The 25,086-nt window shown below is 37.4% G+C and overlaps 1 protein-coding gene across 1 annotated transcript in view; it reads left to right on the top strand.

The window, feature by feature from the left end:
• LOC129264134 (polypeptide N-acetylgalactosaminyltransferase 2-like) overlaps window positions 1-25,086 on the top strand; it is a 56,088-nt gene that overhangs the window by 28,153 nt on the left and 2,849 nt on the right. The window contains exons 5-6 of the mRNA XM_064102914.1: window positions 17,639-17,704; window positions 19,450-19,571. Coding sequence (XP_063958984.1) covers window positions 17,639-17,704; window positions 19,450-19,571 — 188 coding nt within the window. The remainder of the gene's footprint in view (window positions 1-17,638; window positions 17,705-19,449; window positions 19,572-25,086) is intronic.

The following is a 25,086-nucleotide window of genomic DNA, read 5'->3' as shown; positions in this document are numbered from 1 at the left end:
GCCACGGAGGATGCATATAAACAAATTCATTTTCAATTTCAGGCCACACAAAATTAACGTCAAGCACGCTTACCGTGAGACAAGTAGGGATTTTGAGATGAACAAGTAATACAACAATATTATGCTAGTCTTTGTTTGTTTTGTAGGGCACTAGTTCACAGGAAATTGTTTTCTGCTCCCCGTTTTCATCTCCCAAATCCTTGTGTGATCGCAGAAAATAAGGACTTTTTATTTATTTTAAACAAGAAATTAAATGCAATTGTATGGTGATGAACAGCTAATCATACAATTTTTATGTCAGTCAGTTTTCCTGGACAAAAATAAATTGTTTGCTTTGACAATTTTCCATTTGAAAAATAAAATATATTGATGATATTAGCTGTAACCTTGCATTTAAATCTGAATGTACTTGTTCGTAACCTGATTCTAAATTGGGATGTTTATTGGGCGGATGAATATTGTTGTTTTGCAAAGGATGTTGTATTCAGGGGATTGCCTTATCTATGCATTCAATCCCCAAGTTATAATTGTCATCTGAAATTTGTAATTATCATGGATATGGAAAACCAACAAAATTTCAGCTTCACCGTATTGGGGGATTACCTATCTAGATAAATCATATCCTGAATTAAAATGCTCATCACATCGAAATCTCTTGAATAATTGAAATGTTATTAACATGTCATGGAATACAGGTGGAAAATGCCTGTGCTGTTATTATTATGTATGTTAAACTGTTTCACCCTGGGAAAAAATGAATCATTTAAAAGCCCAGCAAGTGACACTTTTTTTTTTTTATAAAGTAAGATTATCACAATTATTATTGAAAACCAAGTTTAAAATGCAGCATGTTTAAATTTGTAAAATGTACATGTAGGTACTCCTCTTTCATAATCAAATTAGATTACCAGTCTTATTACATAAAATAAAAATGTTTGTAGGTGAAGAAAGTATTTTTATCCATCAAGCAAATGATTTTACCTCAGAAATGTCACCATCTCCAGTGAAGTTGGATACAATCTTAAGTGCTAACAGTCTTTGTACACAAGAATTAGCACTTTGATAATTTACAAGATTTCACAAAAGTTACTTCTTTTTAAAGTGTCATGTGACTGAATCAAATTCTTGTTGAAAACTGCAATGAATACACCATGAATCATGGGAAAGAAATATCATGTTTTCTCTTTTTCTGCTTAGTTCTTGAACAAAGTTTTTCCCAAAAGGTTGAATACGTATGATGGGGGGGGGTAGGCTTTTTCTTCAATAATAGTGATAATCTTGCTCTCTGACAATGCATCTCTTCCTCTGATTTCTAATAAATAATCCATTTTTTCATATTCAAGGAGAAATGGTGAAGTATGATAACGGTGATGACACTTTCCATATTAAACCTGGCAGTACATTATTCCAGGTTTAAAAAATGTCAATTACTTACATTTTTCTGAGTGAAAAAACACGCTAACTAGTGATGTGCAAATGTCTATAAAACATCCAAGGGCTCTTCCGTTCGTTGATTGACGGTCTACCTCATGAGGATATTACCTTTTTCTCTTGTGCTCTGGCAAGGTGCTTGTCTTTTGCAGTGCAAACAAGTTCACCTCGTCGTTCAATATTAATGAAGAGGTTGTTCGAGGGAGTGATCTTGATCTTGCCCTGAGCAAGATTTGGTGTATGATTTATGAACGTGCTATGTGGGACATGTGAATAGGGAGGACAGTGCATATTCACTTTTATTTTAGCAGAGGATTCATATGCTGAAACCCTCAAAATTGGCTTGTGTCTTCACATCAGGTTATCGCGTCGGGTCGGCCAATCGCGAAACTAGACTGTTCGAGAAGAGGGGCCTCATAAGTTCTTGAAACGTCATGGTCCAGTTTACCCCACTATTTAAGAAAAGGGCTCTCTAAATTCCCGAATGGTCGGGTCCAATTCATGGGATGGTTTGTGAAAATTATACCTAAATTAATGGTAGGGTAGACTTGACCCAACATTTTTGGAAGTTAGAGGGCTGTTTTCTTGAATGGTCCGGTTACGGGATAGCCTTACCTGGTGTGATGGCACAAGCCTAATTAGTCGTCCATAAGTGTGAAATGAAATCATACGGAATCTACGCTACATTTAGATCATAGTAATTTTTTAATTTATCTGTTGATGGACAGTTGTTTAAAGCACTGGTACACAACATTGAAAAAATACACTTGGTCTTGAGAAGTTATAGACCTAGGCTATCTGCACATCTATGTCACATTTCATCTGTGCACATGAGCAAGGTGGTGTCAAGTTGGTTCAAGTAACCGATTACTCTCGATTCACTCCATGATTCAATACAAGTGCACTGTGCACCAGCCAGTCCAGGCCAGTGCATGATCAGCTCTGTGGGCTTCCAGATGACTTGTCTTTACCATGCCTCAGCTCTCTGCATGCTCCGCTGGCTGTACCTCTATTGCAAGGGGCACCCACCAGAATCACAGAGAAAGTTTCTCAACAGTTTTATCTTAGGGTCTCCCATTAGATCTATGCAGTATGCACACTTTTCTTTGCTGTTTAAACATTAAAGCTGAGCATCTGGTCAGAAAATTTATAAAAGTAATCTCAACAAATCGAGCTTGAGATGTATTCTTGCATACTAGTAGTTCTAGATCATAGTCAAAGCCACAATCTGATCTTGGAAGTGCTGGCAAGATATGGAGAGGGACCCTTGGGACTGCAAATTGGTAGGCAGATGCAGTAGTGAGCAGCTCATGGCAGAGTTCTATGTGTCAGTGATTTTCTTTGTTATAAGCTACTGAAATCCTTGCGTATGATTGGCTGAGAACAAAGTAGTCTGTGAAAAGCACTGACAATTTGTTTCACGAAAAGCTCCCTCGAACTTTGGAGATAAGAAAACTTCACAAGTTTACAGTTGAATTAATATTCATGTTCATGCTCTGATGGTGCATGGTACACATGTGATCGCCCTCCCCTGATGCGAGAGTCATGAAATGTTCAGTCGATGTAGTACATGTACATGTTTTGCTTGTCAAGTGTTGCACTTTTGAACATTATTGTACAGGGTCAATCCACCTTCCCGAGATAAATACTTGTATAATACTAATAATGAAAATAATGGGCATTTATATAGCGCCATCTATCTAGAAATATTCTATTCCGAGGCGCACAAGAAAAGAAAGATGAGAAAGTTTGGATGATCGAGTGTCAAAGTGCCAATAACTAATACTGTTAGAAAAGATAAGACTTCAGTTTAGATTTGAAGGTCTCCAGTGATGGTATAATTCTTAAATTCAACTGCAAATTATTCCAGAGAGAAGGTGCTGAGCCAGAGAAAGCTCGCGCACCATATGCTACACGTGTCTTGGGAGTCTTAACCCTAAGAAGACTGGGGGGCTCGACATTTTTCGCGATAAATCCGCCGCTCGAAATGTTTTGACCGCGTCGCTCACTGACTTTTTACTTTCAAGTCTTGCGCAACTTTTGAGACCAAAACTGTGACCCCCGGGTACGTGGTTTCGAAATTACGCAACATTTTGTAAGTGCATGCAGACCCAAAATTACTCAAAAACTTGAATTTTTGTACAAATCCAATGCAAATAGGGCATTATTTTATTAATTAGAGCAAACTTAAATTAGCATAATTAATGAGCAATGAGATTTTTCGCAAAATTTGATATTTGGTGCCATACCATTTAACACTTTCCAAGTGAGACTGAGAAGAACCACTGATGAAGATTAAGGCACACCCTCCCACTATTTCAGTTACCAGTGACATTGCCATAATCCTTCAATATCAAATGCAGTTATGAAATATGAAAGTATACGAACCAGAAAATGAAAAAAAGGCACAAAAATATCCAAGGCCAGTTAAAAGGAGGTCAACGCCAATCAGTAGGTCATCCAAGGCTTGTCCTTAGATGTCCTTGGATTGTTTTAAGGCTTGTATACAGAGCAAGTGTCATAACCAGCTTGAGATAAAAATTTAATCACATGACTGCGTATGTCTTCAGCAATTGGATATGCTGTAAAACACTGTTAAGAGTCAATAATGAAGGTCAAAGGGAGACACTTCACACTGGTTTTCAAATTTATCCTGGTAGTGTTGCATGATGGCGACATCACTATAAATGCATTCACTGTAGAAAATTCTCCCGGCACAGTCCCGATATGAATTTCATGTATACATCCATTCACTCTGCAGCAGGTGATTTTTATGACCTCAGTAACAAAACACAGTATGTAGGCTTGTGACCTCTGAGTGATCCGACCTCTGATACACCGGAAATGTTTGAGGGTGGGGAATCGACCCACGTCCTTCAGATTGAAAGACGAGAGTCATATCCACTAGACCACGACGCCCCCACATTATAGTAAACGTATCACAAATGGTTTATGCTGGTGTTGTAGTGGTGTGCCATCACACTGAAGGAACACAGCGACAGCCGCTAGGCTGTCCCGTTGCTATTATTATGGCTTGCCTAGCGATAGTTTGTTGCGGAGTTATAGTGAGGCAAGGTTATCCCAGGGTAGTTTGTTGCGGGTCCGAGAATTCACACTGGCCTCAAACACCGCTACAGTCCCGGGACTGTCCTGAGACTGTAGCGGTGTTTGAGGCCAGTGTGAAGACGGTAATACCATGGAGCTATTAAACACAGATAGCTCCATGGTATTACAATCACCTCGTCAATGAAATATTCCAGAAAATTCTGTATTAAACTGTGTTGTTTATGAATTTCCAAACCAAACTGAAAATTATGAATTTGCATTATCAAAACAAAATCCTTTAATACAACTCCTATTTTTGTTGCTTGAAAATTTAGGAATTTCAGGAAACAATTGAAATATGCAAATTTTCTTTAGAAGATAACATATTTGAACAATAATAATAATAATAATATAGGGTATTTATATTGCGCACATATCCACCTTGTTAGGTGCTCAAGGCGCTCCTATATGGTGATGATGGTCTGCATACATCTTTTATATACAGATGTGATCAAATTTATTCATACCTGCACGTTTTGCAGTTCGTTTGCCTTTTTGTTGTGTTTTTAAAGAAATTTATTCTGTAAATCTTAGTAACCCATGGAGCTGAAGGCAAGGCCATCCTCAGTGCAGTGAATTTGCTTTATATGAATTATGCATAAAGATATTTTAAAATACTGGGAATTATGAATCTGTTTCATATGTACATGTATTGTTGAGTGTGTTGTTTATGACTGTGCATACTTGATCACTAAACTTTCCAAATTTGCTTGAATGCAAATATTGTTTATTTGAAGCATTTTTTGTTCCATTTTGATTTATGTAATATGTCTTTCTTTCAAAATATGAAAGGAAGGTAAAATTGATGCTATTCTGGGGGAGGGGGGGGTGACACCTACATGTAAGGATCAAATTCCAAATACCATGTACATGTATAAGAAGGCACATCAAACACATCAAAACTGTATTTTCTGAGTGCATTTACCCTTTGTGAATACGTCTTTTGAAAAACAATTAAAAAAAATTGCCTCCACTTATTTATTTGCATTTGGATCGCTATTTTTTTTTTCTTGTACAATCTCTTTCATCTCCTTTTCACTCCAACTATTTTTGAGATCCTTAATTCTTTCTTTGAACTCCTCCCTTTTCCTTTCTGTTCTTGTTATGATCTCTTTCTCTCATTCTCCTATCTTTGCCCCTCCCTCCCCCTCTCTCGTCATGATTCTATCCATGTCCATTCCATGTCCAAACACCACTCCGCCCTGCCTCCACACCACGCCATCGATACAAGAGGCTAGACAACACTTTTAATGAGCAAGCACAAACCAGGTGACTAGAACATGATTTCTCGAATACAGCATTCTCCTACCCTAACCCCTCCCCCTCCCTCTCTCTCATCTTTAAGATCCTATTCATGTCCATTCCATGTCCAAACATCACACCACCCTCCCTCCACACCACGCCATCAGTACAAGAGGCTCGACAACATTAACTTTTAATGAGCAAGCACGAACCAGGTGACCAGAACATGACTTCCCGGATACAACCAGGATGAGTGGAGCCATCATCCGGCCTCCGTCAAGATGCTGGTGTTGAATGCCTACTTAACACCTCACCCAATGCCTTGCAATGAGGAGGGTACGCACCTGCCATGCGTTCCACTGCTTCTCATGTGAAGCCCTGTTCACATGTGATATTATTCACACCTTGAAACCCTAAACTCACAAAATGATAGAAGATGAAAATGTTCCATTAGGGTAAATCAGTAAGTTTGGGCATGCGAGGTCGATTTTACAGCAGTGATATCAAGTTTTTACGCAGGATAGACCCTTGGGATCCTTTTTACATCAAGTTCTGATAAGGATGTCTTTCTTAAAGGTTGTTTTAATCTTTATATGTAAATGGGGCTTGGAGACTTGAGGTACAGGCACTCTACATACCATGGAAGAACAGCATTTCATGAATTTTCAATTGTATAATGCATGGGATTTAAGGAGCACTTTCTTCAAGTGCATTTTGTTTTGGATAAAGGGGAAAACAAAAATCAGTCTCGTCTTTGCAGTCTCACTTAAATTGTTTTTCGGACCGATATGATCCATGAAAGTAATGAAATAGATGGTTTTGTTGTGCCGCTTTGTTGGGAGTTGATGAAAAACAAGACATTACCGTTAGAACTTGGACAGAGTATTGATGTAGTACCTTTCATTCCCTGCACCTTCTATTCTAAGTTTGATAAAAACAAGCACAGATGAAGGTGCTCTGATGTTTATCCACAAATTGTCTCCAAAAATTGTATTGATTTATCATTTTGTAGTGTGGAATTATATTGTAAGAAAATTCTGTTCTGATGAGGGCGTCACTTTGAGGCCCTAAACCAAATTTATGGTATAGAAAATTGTCTCACCTTTTGTCCAAAGCTAATAGAAAATTGTTATTTGATTGGTTGCTATTTGACCAATTGCACAATACAGTGTAAATTGAAACATGAATTTCTGGAGTTGTGGTGGCTGAGTGGTCTGAGAAGCCTGACTACACATCTGAAAAGTTGGGGTTCAATCCAGGGCATGGAACTTTACACCCTTGAGAATGATGCATGTATTTTATTACATTGCTCTTTTATCATACATTAAATAAATGGAAATGCTTTAGAAATTAATCATAACATCATGTGTAAAAAAATCATTTGTGATGCATGTATGAGAGATAGAGAACAGTAATTGAAGGACATAAGTGAGAAATTTAGTTGAATCTGGTGGTTGGCATATTTGTCATATCTGTCTGGCTCCATAAGGCAATACATGCATTGCTGATATTTGACAAAGTCTCCTCGTGGAATAAGGTTTCCAAAAGGAGAATCAGAAAGCTATATATACATATACCGGTAGTCATGCAATTTGTTCAACTCTGTGAGGATTCCAGCATTGGAGCCCTGACGCACCTGATGTTTAATCTGTGAAGTAGTGATGTTGACATTCCACCACCTTTAATACGAGTCCTCTAACTATGCACCTGCCTGTGCTTTAAGACATTGTCCCCCCAGAGAGTGAGGCTTGGAGTGGATGCCAAGACATTTAGGTCGTCCACTGATGGATAGCGCAGTCATTTACATTCATCCGCGGAGGCAAACGGGGTCGTTAGGGAGATTATACGATCGGCGGTAAATGCGTGTTAGGGGCTAAAGCCCATTACCGCAATGTAAGGCCAAGTAATCGGCCGGAATGTAATAGCTGCCTGAAATCATGCTGTTGGTAAGATCAGGGGGGTGTTTCATGAAACAAATAGTCAGCTATCATGCTGGACAAACTTGCTCTGAGCCAATCAGATGCAAGGATTTGGGTAGCTTTTAACATTAGTAAGTGAAAATCAAGATTATTTGTGTCGTGAAATTCACCCTGGTTTATCTTGCCAACGACAGGCTTTGGTGCATCAATGCTGGCCACCTGAACCTCACTGTCTGGTGCACCTATGACATTTTATCATGGGTGATGCCCTTCTTGCATTATTCTGTAGTGCTTCATGAAATTTATCATTAAGGTTAGACTTGTCTGGGTATGAAGTAGTTCAACAATACAGTCTGAATTTAGTCAGTTATGAATTCTTGTGTTCAGCAAGGCTCAACACATTAATGGAATAAGAGCAGTTCATCTATTGTCGGAATGATCCGTCGGCCTGATTGCAATGATGCTCTCAGGGGCACATTGATTAATTATAATTGCTGCCAGAAAGAATGAAATTGTCTTCAACAGTAATAAGGTTGATATCACAACATCACAACAATAATAATATTTTCCAATGAAGATATTCAGTCCTCAAATATTGCAAGCAATGCGAGACAGTACCAATATATTTTCATTCGATTTTATCATTTTATTATTGCAAAAGTGCGACAAATACTCTTCTGGTGCAAATGAAAAATAAACTTACATTTAGATGAATAACAACCCAAAGATGCAGAATATTTATTTGAAAATTCCATGAAAATTTATCAAAATATAGTATGTAGATTACATCATACCTGTCCCCTTCAGCATGCAAGGTTAACATGCACTTTGCCACCACAATGTAATATCATTTTCTGTCTCCGGCGCTTCACCCCTCCCTTTCTAAGTTTGCCCTTGTACAGCGTTACCCTATTACATGATAAATTTGATTATGGCAGTAAATATAACATCCATTTTCTGAGCGGAAAGGCTTCAGCTTCTAATCTCTAATCTGGGATGAATGGACAACTTACAAGCCAGCCACTCTAGATGGCGGTTTCATGAGGACTCGGATTTGATTAAAAGAGAGTGGTTTTTTCATTTATTTTTAAATGAACGGGTACCAACCCTTACTCTGGTCACTGTTTTTTAGGATGGATGGTTGATTTAAAGGGAGTGGCTTCTTTAATTTTTGATGAACGGCCAATCGGATGAGCAATCTGGCCTCCAACATGTACGGTAGTTTATGGGACCTAGTGTTCAATTAAGAGGATGAAGAGCGATGTCTCAATCATCGGTTCCGTGTCTGTCGCAAGGCCATCTTCTTAATGAGTGAGATGAGTATGCTGTATAGATCTGTTGTGCGAGGAGGCATGCTCAGGCAGCTTTATTACTTTGATATGAATAAGGCAGTGTAATTTCAGTTTGCTCTATATCACAGGATATGTATAAAATGGGACATATGCCCTGCTTTTTTAAGGAGATTGAACTTGGATCAGGTGAAGAAATGCTGAATGAAAAAGGGCCACCTTTGTGGGTACAAATCAACTTATTGTGTAATTGTAAAGGACAATATATTATTTACATATTATTTTTCAAGTATATGTACATGAAGCGAAGGATTTTTTTTAAAAAGCAATTTATATGTATTTTGCATAATCCAGTGCACCATGGTTGATTTCCCATGTAAAGCTGTTTCATCTGCTAGACGATTATGAAATAACATCCCACTGGTGGGGAATGCCCTTTTACCATCCCAGATGAACCCGAATTATCCCCAGACTCTCCCTCTTGAGTACTAATCCATGGTAATCCATAAGCCTCTGCCCATGGTAACCCCAGATTATCCCCAGAAATTCTCCACATTATGATCAGACTACAGCACTCTTCCCACCTGGTTCCCTCAGGGAGTATTTCAAGATGCAGCTTTTTGTTGATTTTCACTGACCAATTCCTCCTGAGCCAATCAGATGCAAGGATTTCAGTAGCTAAGAACAGTAGTCAGTGAAAATCATTGACTATTCAGTTTCATGAAAGCTCCCCCATAAAGTGGAGTCCCTCAAAATACTGTAAATCACGACTTTCACTGACTAATTCCTCCTGAGCCAATCGGATGCAAGGATTTCAGTAGCTTATAACAGCTGTCAGTGTAGTCCCTAATGAGACTGTAAATCATGCTCTACACAAGACCAAACGACCCCAGGAGTTCCTTCACTCATACCGTCTCCTCCGCTGGCGTCTTAATCTCCTTCCTTGACAGCGATATATAATGCGTTCCTCGAGTACTCCTCGGGATCATGTTGGGGGTATTTTGTAGGAGGGCTGGAACCACTCGGCTCAGTCCGTCTCTCGTTTCTGATCAAGTGAATGATTCCACATCTACTTTAGACAGCAGTCATCAGGGTCCCGTAACACTTAAGGTTAGCGATCAATCATACGCTTGATTTCCAGGATTAATTGTACATTGTACTCGATGCAATCAATTGTTTAACAATGTGCTATGATGATTGCAGAGCCCCAGGTCTGCATTCCAAAAGTGGTTAAAACCTCTCGAAGAGTCATAATGGGATTGTGGTTTCTATTCAAAGCCGATTATAGACCTCCCCCTTTTTACATAAAAGCATTTTCATGGTGGTTGAAATTAATTTGATTCGGGTGTATTGCCGGATGGGTGAAATTGAAGAAAAAAATGATGATGATGTTTATGTGACCATATGAATTATTTGGTGTGGTATTGAGCCTACCAAAGTATTTTAAAATGAAAAAGGTGAATGAAAATTTTCAGGAATTGTTTTACTCATTTTAAAGAAATTTTTCTTAGATATCCACTTTAAAACAAAGTTAACAATAAGTAAACACGTGTACTTTTCAGATCCCAGACTCTTTAAACATACTTTAAAAGGGAAATTATTGCAGAGATGACTTTTTCAAGTACTCTAGCATTTTTTCCTTCCTTCACTATTTTGTCCCTTGGTACTATCACTTGACTGAAATTTGATAGTGATATCCTTTCATTGATCTATATCTTTGAAGGATTACCCTCCGTGGACCGCTTTGGGGCTTCTGCTTTTAACTTAATCAAAAGGAGAAGTCAACTTTCATTTGTAGTACATGTATACAAATGCAATTTGATATGGAGTATTTTTTGTTGTTCAAATTGGATATGGTGTTATTTGAATATTCTACATTCATGCATATACAATTAATTTAATATATGAATACATTTTATGACTTGTCAGAAGTGGCAAGCATATGCCTATAGATGCTTTTGTATATATTGAGCAGAATGATGCTTATAGATCCTGTCTTGTTGCCTCGGGGAATCCTGTCATTCCGTCTGGCCAGAGATAGATGGTGCTCTTTGAACCACGATTCCTCTATTTCATCTCTTAAATATTTTCTCTCAGAATCAGTATTATTTTTGTAATGTGGAGCCAAGTGCTTCGAAAAACTCCTTAAAGGACAAGTCCACCCCAACAAAAACTTGATTTGAATAAAAAGAGAAAAATTCAACAAGCATAACACTGAAAATTTCATCAAAATCGGATGTAAAATAAGAAAGTTATGGCATTTTAAAGTTTAGCTTCATTTCACAAAACAGTTATATGCACATCTCGGTCGGTATGCAAATGAGGAACTGATGACATCACTCACTCACTATTTCTTTTGTATTTTATTATATGAAATATGAAATATTTTTATTTTCTCGTCATTGTCATGTGAAATGAAGTTTCATTCCTCCCTGAACACGTGGAATTCCATTATTTTAACATTTTGTGCTTCAGGCAAGGAGGTCCTAATCGTCAAATTCGTAAAAATTGAAATATTGTATAATTCAAACAATAAAAAACAAAAGAAATAGTGAGTGAGTGACATCATCGACTCTCTCATTTGGATGTAACTGGCTCGTTCATATATATATTTTGTTAAAAATAAGCGAAACTTTGAAATGTCATAACTTTCTTATTTTACATCCGATTTTGATGAAATTTTCAGCATTGTGCTTTTCTGATTTTTCTCTATTGATTCAAATCAACATTTTTCTGAGGTGGACTTGACCTTTAAATGCAAATCTCTTTGCTCTTGGCAAAACAAGGAAATGTAAATTTCAATTTGGAGAGAAAATAGTTTAAGCTGTTGGAAGTATCATTAGAAAGGGATCTTAATGTTTGAAATAGTTGAAATTGATAGAAAGCGAATGAGGGAAGGGTATTGATAGATAGGCATGGAGATGCGGAGAAAGAGTAGAAAGATATAGCAATTAACGTGGCTCATTGTGTAACCCGTTGAAAGTGTTCCTGTTCTTCTATAAAAGCTCCCAGTTATGGTCACCGTAATTTACGATGTAATGAAGTGAAAGTCGTTTTTAGGCAGCACTTCTTGGTTTAAAAAAAACAAACCTTTTTTAACAGTTCTGTAGAAGTTTAGATTTGTGGTAGTGTTAATCTTGCTAATTCCGTTGAGTCCAATGCTGTCAAAGTGTCCACTTCTGTATAAAATGAGACTAAAGTTTTTAATATCTAAATTAGTGAAGTAGATCTCACTTGATATGCGCATTGCTTCTTGTCTGAATACGTTTTTGTATGAACCCAATGTACTTGTCACTCAACTTTAGAAACTGGCAATAATTTAAAAGAAATAAATGTCACATAATTCCCCACAAGTATACGGGAAGTGCTTGAAGTAAGTGTACACCTGAGTGACTAATGTGTTTCCTGGTTATGTGAACTTCTGCCATTTTGGATTGATTTCATATGACCTTTGGAGTCATGTTGGACGATCATTCAACAGGCATTGATAAAAACCAAGTCATTCAATATTCTGCCCCAAAACACATCTCTAAATTTACTATTTCTGTATAAGAATCAGACATTCAATCAATTAGTCAAGTGAAGTTTTATAGCAATCACATCAGCACTACAGTACATAGCACATATTGCGCTCATTATTTACAGTATGTACACCATCAAGTCCTTACCCTATAGCATAGACATGCAACACCATGGCACACGCATACTGCTCTGGGTTTGGAATAAAACATGCAATTTTGAGTGCATTATACTTTTTTTGCTGCTTGATTAAGAATTTGTTTGTGTACATTCTTTTATCCAACCTGGGAAGGGGGGGGGGGGCATTTCACAAAAACTTAAGTGAGACTTAAGAGTCATGCTTAATACCAACATGCATGTGGTATCTAGCCTGTAACCTCATTAATTAATTTTGCTGTAATGCGCATCCGCTGTATTATGATCTGACCAATGCGATGGTGGGTTATGTGTGCGTGTACCGCACACAAAACCCTTTTAAGTCACTCTTGAATCTTTGTGAAACACCACCTAATTTTGTAATTGCCAATAAAGGGCACTTATCTACTATACTATGCATGAATATTTGATGGTGATGAAGAGCTATTTCTCTTTTCACACCACGACGACTCAACAATCATCGGTCAGAGTTGATTATTCAGAATCGAGTGGCTCTCCTTTTTCTGTACTGTGTTCATTTTCATACTTTAGAAACCCACTCATGAAAGTGATCAATCAAAATAAAAATGTGGATTAATAATTTATGTCTGCGCTTCTTTAAGAATGACAATTTTGAGCTTTTAAAGATGATTACATTAATTTGTTAAATGGAGACATGAGCCATCCAGGTTTTTTTAATGACTGTGTTGTAAGCTTTTTCCTAAGATTAACATTAGTTACAAATTTTCAAACATACTCAGCATTCAAACAAATCAAAGAGCATGATCAAACTCATAAAGTGAGAGCATTATATTGTGAATCTGCAAAGAAGGTGCAATATTTGCTGATGTTTGTGGATGCAGTTTATGGCCCGTATTCTGAAGTCGGGTTTAACTTAAACTCAGGTTTAAAGTTGTGGTTTAAGTATGGACAGCCAATTGTTACATAAATCACTAACAGTAGGGATATCATATATCAGCTCATTTGGCTCTCAAATCATTCATAATTGTCTAGGAAGTATATATAGATTTTTGTCTTCACCATCGATGAATCAAGAAAGAGCACAGCAAACATAAGAAACGTACAACTTAATAACAAAAATTGATACTTTTGGCTGACCATACTTAAACCACAACTTTAAACCTGAGTTTAACTTAAACCTGACTTCAGAATACGGGCCTATGAGTTTGCTTTATATCACAATCCTACAACTTGTACAATAATATTGAGGTGTTTTTTTCTCTGATCAAATTTGCAAAATAGCCACAAAATAAGCAAGAAAAAGGAGAAAGCAAATAGCAGTAAATTCACTGATGCATGTTTTTGTGTATAAATGTTAACACCCTTTGCTGCTAAATTTGCAGTTTTTATATTTTGTTTGTTTGTTAGCTTTCTTTATATGTGAACAGGGTAATTGAAACAAGCTGTTTAATGTTCTTTGATGTGTCTGTCAGAGAACGATGAAAACCAAACGTAAACATTCTAACCATTCTTTGCACCTGACGTTCCATCCATCAAGTCACCCTACCATGGTGTAAGGTGTGTGGAATTTTATTAGGGTAGTCTAGTGGATGCATGCAGAGTATTTCAGACTCTGTAAAGCTTCCAAGAACGCTTGATGAGTGATGTCTCTATAATAGCACGGTTTTATTTCGTTCATTATATCTCTGAGAGATGGTTGACTCTTTTAGTACACAACTTATGTATGGCCAATTCGATCACAAATTGTTCTTTATTCATATCAACGGTGATTTTTGTTAGGACTATCGCTGGAGGGGGGGGGGGATTCATTATATATTTTTCCACTCCTTTTTTCATCCCTGAAAATAATGTGACAGATAACATCCCTATTAATAAATTAAACAAAATAACATCCCTAAAAATTAACTTGCCAAAATTTATTTCTTGGAGGTCTGTAGTGTGAACAGAGCTGCATATCATAGTTCTAGACTAGTGCAGTGTTACACACTTTGGCCCGTATTCTGAAGTCGGGTTTAATGTAAACTCTGGTCTAAAGTTGTGGTTTAACTATGGATAGCCAATTGTGACATAAATCTCTAACAGTAGAGGTTCCGAGTATCAGCTCATTTAACTCTCAAATCATTCTTAAATGTCTGGGAAGGATAAATAAGATAATGTCTTCAACATTAAATAATTTAGGAAAAAACAGAGTAAACATAAGAAACATACCATGTGAACAAATTTTGAAATGTTTGGTTTCCCATAATTTTAGCAAAGAGTTAGACCACGGTCTACATGTTAAACCCAAGTTCAGAATACGGGCCTTTCAGTTTGAATACTCTGAATGATCATCTCCAGAACAGTGCATAAACTTAGAGCATAGCGCTATTACAGCTCTATGCTTAGAGGATATATTTGACACCTCTATGTTGAATGACAACATTCTAATATAGGGTGAGAAAAAAGCCATGGAAATATTTTGGGTTAAAACTTTGAATGTTTAATCTGTTGTGCTGACATGAATATAGGCATGATGTATCAGTTATCACATTGTTTATAATCAGAACGGTACATTTACATGCTAGTCAAAATATTGTACTCGAAATGGTTTCAACCATTTAATATAATTTCCTTCAGCTTTGTATTAAACACAAACCATTTTATCTTTTCTGAAAATCTTGTTTGCCTTGCTTTTGTGTTTGGAAATGTTCTCTCTTTTTGTTGAGATATCTTTATTCCGGATCTCTCTGAATACGACTGAAGTGGTTTCAATATTCATCCTAGGGGATGATTAGACTGTATCTTCTTTCATCCAGGCACTTGCATTGCCTGTTTGCCAATTGCCAATTCTCATGAAAGTTAGGTATTTCCTGCCCAAGCGGGAATTACTGGGAAAAACTTGTAAATGCTGGGAAGTACTCAAGATACATGTACAGGGAGTTACAGCCTTACAAGAAATGCTAGAATATGCATGAGGAACACCTGGGAAATACCTGAAAAAAATTCAAGAAGCATATTTCGTAGTATTTCCCTGCATTTCAAACTATTTCCTATCTTCCAAAAAATTTGTTGAGGCAGTATTTACCGGTTTTTGCCACCAGTATTTCCCACTCCGGCCAACCCTAGTTTTGTTTCTTGACTTTTTCTCTTCATCATCTATTTCTATTTGTTCAAAGATTGGGTTGTTACTGTATACATGTACATGAAGATTTTAAAAAGGAGATATGGTGCATGTATATATTTTTTTGTGTCATTTGGACATGTCTAATGAAAAGTCATGTCATGTTGCATACAAGATGTAGGGATAGTGATTTCCAGTTCCAAAAATTGCCTTTTCCGTTTCAGAAAATCCTAAATTCCGTTTCAGCATGTCAGAAAACGGAAATTCTGTTTCCTCATAGACTTTGTGTACAAGCAAAAGTAACAATTCCGTTTACCCATTGAATAGCAATATCACAACACTCGCGCTGGTCAAAATTTGTATCTGCCACTGTACCAACAACGCAACAGAATCTGTTCTAATCGAATCTATGCGGGTATACAAAATATTTTGACAAACACATATAACATGAATACATCCTCACCTTTCACAATATTAGCATTATTTTACGGTTAAATGAAATTTCAACGATAATTTTGGGGCTTTTTGGACATCGTTTTCAGCAGTCAACGGGTACGGTACGGGCGAGGGGTACGATCTAGTGTGATGAAGTGCAGTCAGTCAGTGACGATGTGTAAATTGTCATGATTGTAGCGAAGTGAGATCGTGTTTTCTGGGGGGTTTTTTTGGCCATTTAATGTTCATATTTTGTTGAGATTTTGGAGTAATTTCTGTTGCTGTTCTGTGTATTTTGAGGAAAAATATGTTTCCCGTGATTTTCCGTTTGAAATTCCACTTTCCGTTTCAAAAGGCCATTTCCGTGAATTCCGTCCATTTTCCGCGATTGCGGAAAATCACTGTCCCTAGAGATGGCCACTTACATTGCACTTAAAGCCAGTTCACAGGATTTTTACCTGGGATTCTGTGTACCCGTGACATACATGTAGGGTACGGCTTCACCAGCCAAACTGATTCCAAACCGACAGTTGGTCGGTCATTGATAATGATATAAAAGCATTTGTCGGTCTGGAGTCGGCTTTGTGGGTGTGACTGTAGCATTAGATTTTACTGTACGTTGAATTTGCTATAAACTTACACTCTGCTGGTATACCAAGGTAAACTTTGCTCAATGTGAAAGGGGCTATTATTAGACCATGATAGGAAGAGTTTCATATCTAATGAAGATAGGGTCAATGTTAATGCTTCTTTGCTTGACTACTCTACAAAGCTGTAGAGATTTAATCTAAAGTGGGTCTCGATATGTTTTTTCTCACAGCACTGACAAATTTGCCAGAAAACATGTGACTTAAGTTAAGTTTATGTAGAATATCATATAATTTGGGCTACCAAATTATAATTTCATGAATGGATCCAAACTCATGTCCATTTCATGCTGATTTTGCAGTGATGTCTTGTTGATTGTATGTTTATGGTTTCATGAAAGCTTTTTAATCAATGTAATAACTTATGATTTGTATTTACACCTGTATAACATTTCCCCATTCACACTGTAGAAAATTGGGGTGCTTAAAGGGACACCAGTTGGTGTCCCTATAGGACCACACTCTGAGGTGTTAAAGTTACACCCTACAGTGTTAACATAACACTAAAGAGTGTTACAAAGTAAAAACCAAAGGTGTTGTAATAACCCCGTACCTGTACATGTAGGTGTCAGATTAACCGAAAAAGAATATAACACCAGAGTTAAATGACTGGTGTGGTCTTATGTACAGCGATCAACACCAGAGTTTTCGCAGTGCACAAGCCCATTCATTTAAGATGCTAGCTCTCCTTATGTGAAGCACATAAGATTGAATATTATAATTTAGGGCAGTGAGAACTGCCTACGGCACCTCCAGTGTGAAGGTTCTGAACGGAAGTGTCTCATCAGCAGAGATTTGACGTTTGATTTGTCTTCTTTTTTCTTCTCCTTGCAGCCGAAGATGGTCAGGAATTACTCAAGATTGAGAAGGTGAAACTCCTGAGGAATGAAAAGAGACAAGGTGAGCAATCCTATAAGGGTCCCCGTCTCATAGAGACTTGTTATAATATCAAATGCACAATTTCTATAACAAATTTATTATCAGCCAATCAGATTGAAGGATTTCAATAGCTTTTTACCAATATTACAGATTTGTTATTATAAAAGGTTTTGTGAAATGGGGACCGAGAATGAGGGGCATCTTAGCTTCTGCAGTTAGGATGACAGAGGGTCTTCTTAGAAGTAGAAAGTAGAAATATGATCTTTGATATTTCTTTTAAAACTCCTGTATGATTATTTATTGATTATATTGGCATATTTATTTTTCTTTTCAAGTATGTTTTTTAAAGTGGTTTAATTTTCTTTGATAATTGTTTTATTCAAACATGTATTTGTTTATTGTTATTCATTAGTTCTTTTTTTCTTCTTTTTTTAAATTTTTATTTGATCAATTTTGTGTCATCACATACAAATATTGAGAGAACAATCTCAAAGGAAATCTGCAAAATCAGTTCAATTGAAGCTGTTCTCATTTCTTTTGTATTACTAAGAATTTATCGGGGACATCTTTATAATAAGATGACTTTTCTGTTTGATACTGCCTCGGAAGGCCATAAGGAAATACATTCCCCCATCGAATTCCATTGTAACATATCTAAGAAAAGGCTCAATGCCCGTACAGACTCCTGAAAGTAGGTTACGAGAGAAGGTAGAATGTCCCATCCCAGAGAAGTGTTGTGAGCTTTAAGGACCAATATACCACTTCAGTCGTTCCCCAAGAGTAGCTCGAGTTACCGACCGTTTTCCACAGACCGTGGCGCAATGCCCCCGCTATAATATCATATCCGCATCAATCTCGGCTACGGCGTTGTGAGCACAAAACATGAGATGCATTTGATGGCTAAAAAGCTCTTTAGCGACTCCCTTGTCGGAAATCAAACTAATGGCGCTGTTTGAATTTACACAAACACGTTAGTGATACGATTAAATCTATAAAGGCTTCCTGGTGTGAGATGGCTGTGTTATACTCAAGTGTGTGTTTCCGGTAAATCATAAGGAAATCTGTTTTTGATCAATGTGTTTGACTCTTCTTGCCAAGAATTAATCAATTATTGAGAGAAAAAGAAAAAAATAGCTTAATTGACAGCAGTAAGATTAACATTGTCTCCATATTTCCCCTCCAGATTGTGTGATTTCTTCCTTGTGCTCAATGCACCGTGAACCCAATATAATACTGAAGTTGATGTTATGTATGTTTACTATGGCTCAAATGTAATTACTTGTATTCCTATAGTGTAACTGTAATAGATATATCAAAAAGAATATATGAACTTTCTTTAAAAGGGATTCCAATTATGTCATAAGATTTATTGAAAAGACAAATTTTATCAAAAAGGATATCACCATCTTATCCATTTAAGAATAATTTTGTTTTTCGATCCGACCCTAATTGTTGTGATAGTCTCCCATAAGCATGTAAAGCTCAACATTTAGCTGTGAATATGATTTTCTTTTGTATTTCCCCTATACCCATGATAACCTTCATTGTTGATAGTAAATAGTAATTGATTCCCACTGAAACCTACCATAGCCTGACTAATACTACCATTTATATTCTCCATTCTCTGGCGCAATGGATGGACACAAATCATGCAAATTGATGAAAGGTGGTAGAACAGAGATGGGAGAATTATGGCTGGATGAGAAGCAGTGAATGATTTATGAGCTCATTTGTGGCTTGCTCGTTAACCCTTTGGTTGTCCGCAGGATTGATCCGATCACGTGTGAGAGGAGCCGACCTGGCCACGGGAGAGATCCTCACCTTCTTGGATAGCCATTGTGAGTGTAATGAGCACTGGCTGGAGCCGCTGGTAGCAAGGGTAAACGAGGTGAGTCTTTCACATATGACGCTTTCTTACGCCTACACCAAGGGGCATATTCAGACTGGCTCAAAGTTCGTGTATACCGGGGCCCTGTCTTACAATGAGGGGCATTAGATCCAATCACCCTCAACTATGGAAAGCCAGCAGCGTCAACATCTAAAATGCGTGTTTGATCAAACTGTTTATGATGTATATTCATACATTCATAGTTTTCTTGGCAATTCAGTATGCTTGTCTTCGTTAATAAAAAGGTCATTGTGCAAATATCCTTTAGGAACAAATTATGACATAGATGGATTTCCATACAGTTGAGGTTTATCGGATCAATCGTTGAGGTTTATCGGATCAATCGTAACTCCAGGGCCCCGTCTTACAAAGAGTTACGATGGATCCAATCGATCGTAACTCTATGGAAATCCATCAGCGTCATAATTTTTTCTACAGGATTTTTGCAAAATGTCCTTTGTAAACCACATCTCTTTGTAAGACGGGACCCAGGTATTCTCTGACAGGGAAATTTACCCTGATCTTCCCCAATCAGAAAATACCATGGATTTTTGCCTCTATATGAAAATTACGAGAACTTTCGCAGGGATTTTTTTTAAGGTCACACTTTTTTGGCATCGTGAAAGCAAACTATGAGAACTTTCTCAGCCTAGTGAGTAGTTGCGTGCAGGTGACATGGGTTGCTCATGCCTCGCCTGCTAATCAGACCGTAATGTGCATGCTGGTGACTTCCAAGACCTTTTCCCCGAAAGGGTCTGCTTTGCGTCGATATGAATGCAATAAGATCAGGTATTTTGAGGCCTAAACAAGTCCTTAACTTTACAGGTATTGTGGTGATCGAGTCGGTCTGAATACACCTAAATCACACCAACGAAACCGTCTCCAAACAGACCGATGATGTTGGAAATAATGCAAAAACTTTGGTCCGTCTTGAAATGTATTCGCCAACGTAGCTGTGTCAGTATGTAGAGTAGCATACTCAATGCAGTTTCTGGAGGGTTTTATATTTACGTGGCTGTGTATGTGTTCCCCCATTTTCATTCAGGAAATGTTTCACTGCATTGAAATTACTATAGCTTGCTGTATAAATATTAGGCTAGTGGTGTTTTTTGAAGGACAGGAAAGCTTTCATTTTAGTTTAAAAGCTAATGATATTGATTTTAGGAAGTGTTCCAAACATTTTATAGGTAATATGAACTCGCAATAAAAAGAATAGACTTTTTCGGGGGAGGGGGGGGGTAAGTATCAGTATTTTTTTGGGGGGTGGGGAATTGGTGGCAAGGAGTCAGCGAACATTCTCAGGAACTCCTAATCAATTACTCTCTGTCTGGGAAATTTCACAGGAAACGGTGAAATTTCCAATGTTGATTTCAGTCGGAGACGCATCTTCCCAAGCACAGGAGAGACTTTTTTTGTTTTCAGATTGAAACTCTTAGGCTTTTCACACTGCATTTTCTTAACCCTATACTATCCATAACCCTGGACTATCCTCAACCCCATACTATCTTTTTTTCGATTCACACCGTCTTTCTTAATCCCATACTATTTGCTTAGCCGGGGTTAACGCCTTAACCCCGGACTATCACACAGATCATGAATATTGATGATTTTACCATACAGAGCGCGATTAACGTGCAATTTCTACTTCTGTGATTGGCTAATGCTTAGCCCCACTTTTCCTTAGCCCTGTGTCATTTCACACTGCATCTCTTAGCACCACAATTGTGGTGCTAGCACCAAAATAAGCGGGCTATCCCTGCTTTTTTGCAGGGCCAGATAGTACCGTACTATTTACCGTGCTAGCCCACTTTGCTAAAACGTAGTGTGAAAACGAAGTGGGCTAAGCTTAACCCCTGGAAATTGGTGGGGCGAAGACCCCCTCTTAGCCCCACCATTTTCCCGGGGTTAAGGAAAAAAAGTGCAGTGTGAAAAGCATATCTGTGAATTTCCCACTCAGATGGATCACAAAAACTTGTGCAAGATGATTTATAGAGCTATTACGGCACTGCAGGAACGTGGAGCATAATTTTAGGTCTGCAATCATACTCTTGCGTATCTAACTTGTGACTAGCTCATAAAAGTGAACGCTGCTGTACTAGTTGGACTCATAATATGGCGAGAGGGAAACCTAACATTCCTATAATCATGGAACGGAGAACAAGCGAAAGCGAAGGAAACAATGTACAAAGTGCAGCAACTCAAATTTCTAGAAGCAGCAATTTTTAGTGTTCAACATTTTAAAAAAGAGCTAGTATGGGACTATGGTTAACCTCTGCACTATTGTTCATAGTTAGCAAATTCTACTGCTTTCATTTGTTTTATTTCCAGATAGATGGGACTATTAGATTATGCCTGTTATTATTAAAAGCAGGAAATACATACGTGTTCATCAATTCTGTCCTCAGTGGTAATGGATGTGATAAGTGTGAGAAATGTACATGTGTGACTGTGATAGATACAGTCAGATAAGATATAAAAAATGAGATTACTAAGTAACATGCATATAAAATTCAAATTGCTCAGTAATATGTGAATTTGTATTTTATTTTCATATGTGAAAGTTAGATAAGCAATCTCTCTCATATATACACCTATCTCTCTCTCTCTCTTCTGTTTCTGTTTATGGTAACTCCCGCAGAAACTCGGCAGGACAGCATTTTTGCTGGTAAAGGGGGGGGGGGGGTGTGGGCCCACAACATTTTAATTTCCACCAACCAGCCACCGTTCACACTCAAATCAAATTAGCGGGGAGCTTTAAATTGTCCATCACGATGTCCAAGTCCCCGCTGGCCTAAAACACATTAGTCTGTGTTCACATTGCAGGGTTCAGGGACGGATGTAAGCACGAGAGTATTCTCTTGCAAATTGGAATAGTGTACTTGGTAGAGGGGAATGCCCTTATCATAACAAATGCTGTGTTATTATCATTAATAAAGCTGTGTTTGTCGTCCCTGGTGTTCTGTTGACTCTTCATGTTATTATTTGTCGCATCATATTAAATCTAGTATGAAGTGATATCAAGCATGGGTTCTGTATCATTAAAGGACAAGTCCACCCCAAAAAAAGTTTTTTTTACTAAAAAGAGAAAAATCCAATGAGTACAACACTGAAAATTCCATCAAAATCGGATGTAAAATAAGAAAGTTATTACATTTTATAGTTTCGCTTTATATCTCAAAACAGTTATATGCACATCCTGATCAGTATGGAAATGAGGAGACTGATGACATCATCCACTCGCTATTTATTTTGTATTTTATTATATGATATATGAAAAATTCTAATTTTTCTCCTCATCAAGTGAAACAACAATTAATTCCTCCCAGAACATGTTAAATTAGCATTGTTTAATACTACATGGTTCAGTCAAGTTGGCCCTTATTGTCAAAGCTGCAAAAATGAAATATTGTATAATTCAAACAATAAAAATCAAAAGAAAAAGATAGTGAAGGACATCATCGTCTGTCTCATTTGCATGTGGTGCAAAGCACTTTTTTGTGAAAAATGAGCGAAACTTTAAAATTTCATTACTTTCTTATGTACATCCGATATTTATGAAATTTTCAGTGTTATGCTAGTTTGATTTTTCTCTATTTATTCAAATCAACATTTTTCTGAGATGGACTTGACTTTTAAGCTCAGTGATTGATTTTGGGGTTGATTTCAACGATTGATTGCATTGATTATTAATGTGTAGGATCAATTGCTAAGCTAATGTTACAGACCCTGGTTATGATTTTCAAGCTCTGAGTTGTGATGCATGCCATACACTTCTCTCCCTGACTCCTGGTATTTCCAGTTATCCTCAGCTTTTATGATCTACATGTATGTAGATCTGGGGCCGGCCTTACAAAGAGTTGCGATTGATCCGATCAACTATGGAAAGCCAGCAAAGTCAACATAAAAAATGCATGTTTGTGCAAATTTCCTGTATAAAAAAATTATGACACTGATGGATTTCCATAGAGTTACGATTGATTGGATCAATCGTAACTCTTAGTATGACGGGGCCCAGGGGAGTATTTCACGAAAAGATTTGTCTGACTAATTTGGTATCAGATGCAGGGATTTACAGGGTTCCCAGCCCATCAGGGAAACCAGGGAAAGTTGTTTTACAGGGAATTTGAAAAGAAATACCTCAAATCAGGGGAAAATGCCTCAAATGAGGGGAAAAATCAGGGAATTTTGATCATCCCAAAAGTCGAAAGCACGGTATTCAGTCAGACTGTTATATTTTGTTGCATACCGAAACAACATCCATTGAATGACTGGTTATGGTGGTAATAATTAGTTTCACATAATTGTTTTTATAATGAAATGAAAATCCATGTAATTCACTGCAACAACTTAGAAAACATGCGAAACTGGGAATGGGTTTAAATAATTATCAGGGAATTTTCGAACTTCAGGGAAAAATCAGGGAATTTTGTTTTCTTGAAAAACTGGGAACCCTGGATTTAACGATAGTCAGTGAAAATCACTTGACTTTCCCTTTTCAAAACAGTTTTGGCCACTCGCTAGTAACAGTCTGGCAAGTCGATTAGATCAAATAATGGACCAAATAGAAAAAAATTAGTAGCAAAAGATCTGGAACTCAAGGGCCATGTTGCAGTAATTAAACTTCTTACCAGAGTTTGCCATCCATGGTTCTTCTTTGACAATCTTTCTTTCACTATTTGTTTGCCATTCCTCCCATTTCTTTTCCCTTCTCCCTGTCATTTCATAATTGATAATCAGTTTCATAAAACTTTATCCATTTTGCAAGAATGTAATAGACAAACAACATGAATGTTGTAAATATCAGGGATGATTTCTGTGTTTGAAAGGAATTCAGTCAATTGTCTTCAGGGTTTTGGGGATGGTCTGTCCTTCACACCGATTAAGCTGACTCCATACTGATTGTAATATGCCACTCGAAATAACACAATGGTTTTGATCAGTCGGGAGTCATTTCTTTGGTGCGACTGCAGGGTAAGAACTAGTTCAAATGTATTTTTTTATCATCAGTTAAATTATTGGCCAGATTTTCATTATGCGGAAGAAATACTCTGTAATACAGCTTTTGTTACAACCAGCACTCAAGGTGCCGTCTATTTCTCCGTGAATATTACAAAGTCTCATCAGACATTTTCCCAGTTTACCGATTTACGAGGAATATTAAAAGTCATCTCCTCGGTGCATGACATCCCCTTTGGCGGTAATGTTCCTCGTGTAGTACTTCATTTGTGACCCGTGGCACATTTCCTAGTTTCTTGCAACGATCACTCTATTAAATGCTCAAGTTGGTCACAGAGGACAATGTGGTTCGGAGAGTCTGCATTCTGAATGTTAATCGTTCCCCTCCAGCATGGATTTTTATGTGACTCGAGGTAACCTTTAGATGGGTTGGCCGACATGTGGGTGATGGGGTATGGGGGAGCATTTCATGAAACAAATACTAGGTGATTTTCACTGACTTTTTTGTTATAAGCTTCCGAAATCCTTGCATCTCTTTGGCTCAAAGCAAAATTTTCAG

The sequence above is a fragment of the Lytechinus pictus genome, chromosome 7 (assembly GCF_037042905.1).
Source record: "Lytechinus pictus isolate F3 Inbred chromosome 7, Lp3.0, whole genome shotgun sequence".
In the NCBI taxonomy this organism is placed as follows: Eukaryota; Metazoa; Echinodermata; class Echinoidea; order Temnopleuroida; family Toxopneustidae; genus Lytechinus; species Lytechinus pictus.
The sequence above is the reverse complement of the archived record's forward strand: the minus strand, read 5'-3'. Positions and strand labels throughout refer to the sequence as shown.